The following is a 6,850-nucleotide window of genomic DNA, read 5'->3' as shown; positions in this document are numbered from 1 at the left end:
ATTATCATTATTATCATTATTATTATTATTATTATTATCATCATTATTATCATTATTATTATTATTATTGTTGTTATTATTCTTTTGTGGCACAAGCATTTTGCTGACTGATCAGGCAGTGCCCATGATTTAACTATAGACAAGCTGTGACCCCCAAAAGAACAAAATGGTCACCCCAAAACTGCTCTCCCAAAATGAGCCCAAGGGGGGGCCCATGGGGCTCTAAGTGATACAGTAGTGAGAGCCCCCTGTTCCCCAGAACTTGCTCTGAGCCCACTCCCGGGTACAAAGGGTTAATATTTCATCTCTGGTGGTCAAAACCACAGATTGTGCAATTTTCTTCAATTTTAGGAAATTATATTTTTGGAGGATGTGAAACCTGCAGATTTGATTAAGTGGCAGAAATTAGTGATTTCAGCTGAATTTTTATTTCCCCTTCTCACTGCCCCCCCCCCACTTCTGCTTTTACCCCTCACTGCCCGATGGTTCCGCCCAACAACGAGGGGAACAAGTTCTCCAGGGAATTGAATTCTAGAGACTGACCCGGAGCCAAGTGTAAGGTAAGAACCATGTTGGGGTTCAGTATTCAGGGGTCCCACTTACACCCCCCGCTGTACTGTAAAGGGGAAGTAAAGGAAATATTGTGTATTAACTGTGTCCTTGCTGGTTACACTCGGGTTACACTGACTAGTTATTATCACTGGTTATAAAGTCTGGGGGCCAGTGATTAATATGTGACTCAGCGGTTAAATAAAGACCAAGTGGGGGATTATTTGAATTTAGTAGAAATGTGAGGGGGGGACAAACACTCTGTGGCCTGAGCTGAATTATTTGTCACTAAATATTCGTCCCCTCCGACTCCATCAGCTCCAGGGACCACAGGACCTTTATCCTCCATGTCTGGGAATTAAATAGAATCTCTGGGTCATAATGCAAAAATCTTACATTTCCCTCTTCCCTCAATTTACTGACTGCCCCCCCTTTATTCATTGCCTGTAGGGGGGGGTACATTATCCCTCAGTGACTTCTAATATCCTTATCATTTACAGTAGGGGGTACATTATCCCTTATAATACATGAGTGATACTCAGAGTTCCCTGTATAACTCAGCCTGCAGCCTTGTGCCTTTATATGGTCACAGAACAACCCCTCAGTGACTTCTAATATCCTTATCATTTACAGTAGGGGGTACATTATTCCTTATAATACATGAGTGATACTCCGAGTTCCCTGTATAACTCAGCCTGCAGCCCTGTGCCTTTATATGGTCACAGAACAAACCCTCAGTGACTTCTAATATCCTTATCATTTACAGTAGGGGGTACATTATCCCTTATAATACATGAGTGATACTCAGAGTTCCTTGTATAACTCAGCCTGCAGCCTTGTGCCTTTATATGGTCACAGAACAACCCCTCAGTGACTTCTAATATCCTTATCATTTACAGTAGGGGGTACATTATCTCTTATATTATTCCTGTTTATGCCTTTCAGAGTGGGACAGTAATTCTCCTCTCACCATGAAGCCCATGATGTTGCCACTGTTATTATTTGCACTGGTGGCCGCACAGGGGTGCAAAGTTGGGGTTCCCGGGATCCCAGGAGCCCCAGGGCCTGATGGGAAAGATGGAAGTGATGGAGCCAAAGGAGATGTGGGTAAGATTTTATCCTCTATATTATATATACAGTATGGTGTTAGCTGGGGGTCCTGGGTGTGGACTGTATCACTGAGTGAGGCCCAGTCAATAGTAAATATCTATTTCATTGTGTTTTTTGCAGGGGCGCCGGGGCAGATCGAGGGTTGGAATAAAGAGGAACAAAAAGGAGACACTGGCCCAGCCGGTAGCCCAGGAAAAGTTGGACCCAAAGGGCCAATGGGGCCACCAGGACTTCCGGGTTTGCCAGGCCCAAAGGGCATAAAAGGGGAGTCGGGCGACTATGAGACCAGCCTGAAATCGTCATTCTGTGCTCAGAAGTTGGGGTCGGGGGCGGTGCGGAGAGAAACCCCCATTCGCTTTGATAAAACCATTTCCAATGAGAGTGGCCACTATGATCAGAGGACGGGCAAGTTCACGTGTCGGGTCGCGGGCATCTATTATTTCTCCTATTATGCCACGTCCCGGGGGCACCTCTGTGTGAATATCATGAAGGGGAAAGCGCAGAAGAGCAAAATGGCCACATTCTGTGACCAGGCCAATAATATATTCCAGGTGACCACTGGGGGGCTGGTTCTGCAGGTCCAGAAAGACGAGTCCGTTTGGCTGGAGATGACAGATAAGAACAACCTGCTCGGAACCGACGGGGCAGACAGTCTCTTCACTGGGTTCCTGCTCTTCCCTGACTCCAGTCTATAAGAACCTTCTGCTGCACCAACCAATCTGCTCCATTAACCAATTGCTTTATAGTCTAGAACTGCATTAACAGCACTGACACCAGCTCAACTGCCCCCCTCAATCAGGTACCCCAATATGCCACTGCCTTTCATTCCTGCTCCGGGGCTGCATTCCTTCCCATGCCCAGGCTCCCTGGCACATGTGATCTCTGAATATTCTGTATCCAATCTCTGTGAGTTTGGACTCTCTCACAATGAAAGGCAATCAGGATAAGATTTGGGGTGCAGGCAGATTTAGTAGGGCGACTACTGCAACACTGGGACATCTGTCAAATATTGTACCACAATGGGGGTTTGAAAAATCTCAGAATAGTGCACTATAGGCTAATAGAACTAATACACATTAACCTAAAGAACTAGCAATCTGATTTAAATGAATGCAATAGGAAAGCCCAGTGAATTCTGAATAGTTACTCTCTACCAGGCCATAGGAAAGAGAACAGCCCAACAGTTAAAAGTAGAGTAAATGAGAGATCTATTCCTGAATTAGTGATTGGATTCACTTACCCTGGGGGAGGTTCCTACCTGACCATGGGAAAGAGAGCAGCCCAGAACCAAGAGTAAGTACTGGGGGGAAATGGATTCCCTTGCTTGGCCATGGGAAAGAGAGCAGCCCAGGAGCAGCAAGAACAGAGGATAAGAGATAATGTAAATAGGCATTTATAGAGTGAAAGTGTTTTATTGTGTATTTAGCAGCTGCCAGAGACTCCTATGAGGGAAAACTACTGCAAATTGTATTAGAATGACACTGCCTTCAATGTACTAAAAGTTAGTTTTAAGATAAACTTCCCCTTTATCACTCCCATGATGCATTGTGTGACTAAAAGTCTCCTAAAAGTCTCTTCCCCAGGACAGGCATTAGTGCCCCATTATATCTCAATTAGAACATTAATTAGCTGCAAAGTCTCGGTATTAACCATTAGACAGACCTGAGGGTGCAAGGCCGGGAGTGACCAGCAGGGGTCAGTGTCTGTTCATATATTATTACTATGGGGTCAGGCAAATGTTCTGAAAGCTTGTTGTGATTATCGTCTCAGTTATTCAATAAAGGTTTTGCCTTTTTACTACTTGTGTTATGTCTCATATCAAATGTTTCACCTTATAGCGTAGGGTCTGCAGCGTCAATATTGTTACTGTCCATAGACACAGTTTGTACAGCGCTACTGAGTATGTTGCTGATTCACAAATAAATATATTCAGTACAAGTCCTGTTGATTTATTGACTGTGTTTGGGCACCGAGGTTCTGGCACATTAGATAAGGAGGGGCCTGTGGGATTGTAGTGACTGATGGGGTTAATAATCCATAGAATATCGTTCCCCCCATTACCAGCCAACAATGTGACCTGGAAAGATACAGGGAACCCTGAAATCCAGGTATTGAGGTCCCATTCACAGAGAGACGGTGCTTAGGCCACCATGTTCCTCCCAGCATGCCATGGGGTGGGGCAGCCCAGAATCCTCGTGTGGCCCCTGTGAGTACATGTAGGGTCCCCAGGGCTTGAGCTGGAGGTAATTCAGGCCTGAATGGGGTCCTCCAGCACAGAGAATTAACAATAACCCTAAGTGCAGTTTTATTTTAGTTACCCTGAGTTCAAATGAGTCTGGTTACGTAATATCCCCTCAAGTGATGCCAGGCTCCCCTGTGCTGCTGCCAGTTATTACCTGGCCACTGGAGGAGTTTGGCCACTGAATGGTTAAATTCTACTGGCAGAGGAGACACTAAAATCCATTGCTGAAATATTAATTAAGCAGCATAAAAAATTAAAGTGATAGAGAAATGGGATCAGCAAAGGTTCTGTCAGAACTCAGAACCAACTCGGATTGTTCCTTGGGCTTTGGCTCAGCAGGGGTTAATTACAGGGTTTATTCTAAACTAGTGATTCCCCTCCTCCACAAAGTCATTGCCCAGGAGCTGACAGGGAAGGGTTAACTCCTCACTTGATGATTCACTGCCTGTGGAATCTCAGCACCAGCAGCAACGCCTGGACCCGATCTCCCACCCTAATACCCCTCTTATCTCCCACCCATAGGAAGGGGCTCTTTACTGTAAGGGCAGTCAGGTTATGGGATTCCCTACCAAGAGAGGGGGAATGAGTGATTCATTGGTGGGGAGGAAAGGAGATGTCACCATCAGCATAGGAAGGGGTTCTTTACTGTAAGGACAGTCAGGTTATGGGATTCCCTACCAAGAGAGGGGAATGAGTGATTCATTGGTGGGGAGGAAAGGAGATCTCACCATCAGCATAGGAAGGGGTTCTTTACTGTAAGGACAGTCAGGTTATGGGATTCCCTACCAAGAGAGGGGAATGAGTGATTCATTGGTGGAGAGGAAAGGAGATCTCACCATCAGTATAGGAAGGGGTTCTTTACTGTAAGGACAGTCAGGTTATGGGATTCCCTACCAAGAGAGGGGAATGAGTGATTCATTGGTGGGGAGGAAAGGAGATCTCACCATCAGCATAGGAAGGGGTTCTTTACTGTAAGGGCAGTCAGGTTATGGGATTCCCTACCAAGAGAGGGGGAATGAGTGATTCATTGGTGGGGAGGAAAGGAGATCTCACCATCAGCATAGGAAGGGGTTCTTTACATGAAGGTGAATAAGTGGTAAATACAAGTGAAATATCAGCACATTCACACAGAGCAGTGATTTGGGGACCCCCACCTCCCCAGTGGCACAAGCTCCCACCTGTATATATTGGGGAGACACAGATGGAGGGAGACAGGCAGAGCCCCCAGTCATTATTACAGGGGCACATGATATTGGGGTGACAGCTGGGTGGGGGGGAGTACACATGTTGGGGGGCAGAGACTCATTATTTGCTCTGATGGATCTTCTCTTTCCCCGGGGGTAGGAAATAGTTTGGGATGGGCAGTGATTTATAATGACAGACCCTGAGCCTCTCGTGTCCATAGTGTGGCCCCTAATTAATTCTCTCTGTCTGGTCTCTAATTTACATTCCTTGTATGGGGGGGCACAGACAATTTCTACTCACAACTGATCATCCCCGGGGCCCCAAATACTTTACTCTCCCCCCCCCCTTACTTGTATGAAGTTGGAATGAGCAGTGACCCATCAGGTGCAAATCAACTGGAAAGTCAATATTCGGCCCGTTGTGGACTTGAAATATCAGGGTCTCCCCCCCCCCCCGTCCAACATCCAATCAAACACCTTGTACACTTGTGACAAACGGAGGGACCCAAGTTACACAACAATAATAAACATGATTTACCCACTGACTCCCCTTGTCCCACTGCCATTTGTCTCCCCTGGACCAGAGCAATGGGGATTGGCACATGGGAAATTGAAAAAATTATTGTATCTCCAGCGCACCCCCAGTGTATCTGAACCAACGTGTGTGTCCTTGATCAGCATGTCGCCCCCTAAAATCCTGCCGCCCTAGGCCCTGGCCTTTCCACAAACACAGGCCTGGCTGCCATTTTGCTCCAATCTCACTGTCTCTCCATACTGTCTCCATCTTGTCCTACTGTCTCCATCTTGTCCTACTGTCTCCATCTTGTCCTACTGTTTCCATCTTGTCCTGCTGTTTCCATCTTGTCCTACTGTCTCCATCTTGTCCTACTGTCTCCATATTGTCCTACTGTCTCCATGTTGCCCTACTGTCTCCATCTTTTCCTACTGTCTCCATCTTGTCCTACTGTTTCCATCTTGTCCTGCTGTTTCCATCTTGTCCTACTGTCTCCATCTTGTCCTACTGTCTCCATCTTGTCCTACTGTTTCCATCTTGTCCTGCTGTTTCCATCTTGCCCTACTGTCTCCATATTGTCCTACTGTCTCCATCTTGTCCTACTGTCTCCATCTTGTCCTACTGTCTCCATCTTGTCCTACTGTCTCCATCTTGTCCTACTGTCTCCATCTTGTCCTACTGTCTCCATCTTGTCCTACTGTTTCCATCTTGTCCTGCTGTTTCCATCTTGTCCTACTGTCTCCATCTTGTCCTACTGTCTCCATCTTGTCCTACTGTCTCCATCTTGTCCTACTGTCTCCATCTTGTCCTACTGTCTCCATCTTGTCCTACTGTTTCCATCTTCTCCTACTGTTTCCATCTTGTCCTGCTGTTTCCATCTTGCCCTACTGTCTCCATATTGTCCTACTGTCTCCATCTTGTCCTACTGTCTCCATCTTGTCCTACTGTTTCCATCTTGTCCTACTGTCTCCATCTTGTCCTACTGTCTCCATCTTGTCCTACTGTCTCCATCCTGTCCTACTGTCTCCATCTTGTCCTACTGTCTCCATCTTGTCCTACTGTCTCCATCTTGTCCTACTGTCTCCATCTTGTCCTACTGTTTCCATCTTGTCCTGCTGTTTCCATCTTGCCCTACTGTCTCCATCTTGTCCTACTGTCTCCGTCTTGTCCTACTGTTTCCTTCTTGTCCTGCTGTTTCCATCTTGTCCTACTGTCTCCATCTTGTCCTACTGTCTCCATCTTGTCCTACTG

General features: G+C 46.4%; 1 protein-coding gene across 3 annotated transcripts; it reads left to right on the top strand.

Moving 5' to 3' along the window:
• The first annotated feature begins 455 nt into the window (after positions 1-455).
• On the top strand, positions 456-3,456 carry c1qb.L (complement C1q B chain L homeolog). 3 transcript variants are annotated; one of them, XR_001933732.2, is made up of 4 exons: positions 456-560; positions 1,495-1,656; positions 1,780-2,500; positions 2,701-3,456. XR_001933732.2 is itself a non-coding variant. In XM_018241827.2 (3 exons), exons 2-3 carry the CDS (start codon positions 1,521-1,523, stop codon positions 2,352-2,354), a joined length of 711 nt encoding a protein of 236 aa, XP_018097316.1. In that variant the 5' UTR covers positions 456-560; positions 1,495-1,520; the 3' UTR covers positions 2,355-3,456.
• The last annotated feature ends 3,394 nt before the right edge of the window (positions 3,457-6,850 follow it).

Source organism: Xenopus laevis, chromosome 7L (assembly GCF_017654675.1).
Source record: "Xenopus laevis strain J_2021 chromosome 7L, Xenopus_laevis_v10.1, whole genome shotgun sequence".
NCBI lineage: Eukaryota > Metazoa > Chordata > Amphibia > Anura > Pipidae > Xenopus > Xenopus laevis.
This window is presented reverse-complemented; position numbering and strand designations above follow the sequence as displayed.

What these genes read in the sequence shown, in the direction of transcription:
- c1qb.L (XM_018241827.2), top strand. Translation starts at nt 1,521, where the DNA reads ATGAAGCCCATGATGTTGCCACTGTTATTATTTGCACTGGTGGCCGCA. An exon ending in TGGAGCCAAAGGAGATGTGG is followed by an intron (nt 1,657 to 1,779) that starts GTAAGATTTTAT and finishes TGTTTTTTGCAG; the next exon opens with GGGCGCCGGGGCAGATCGAG.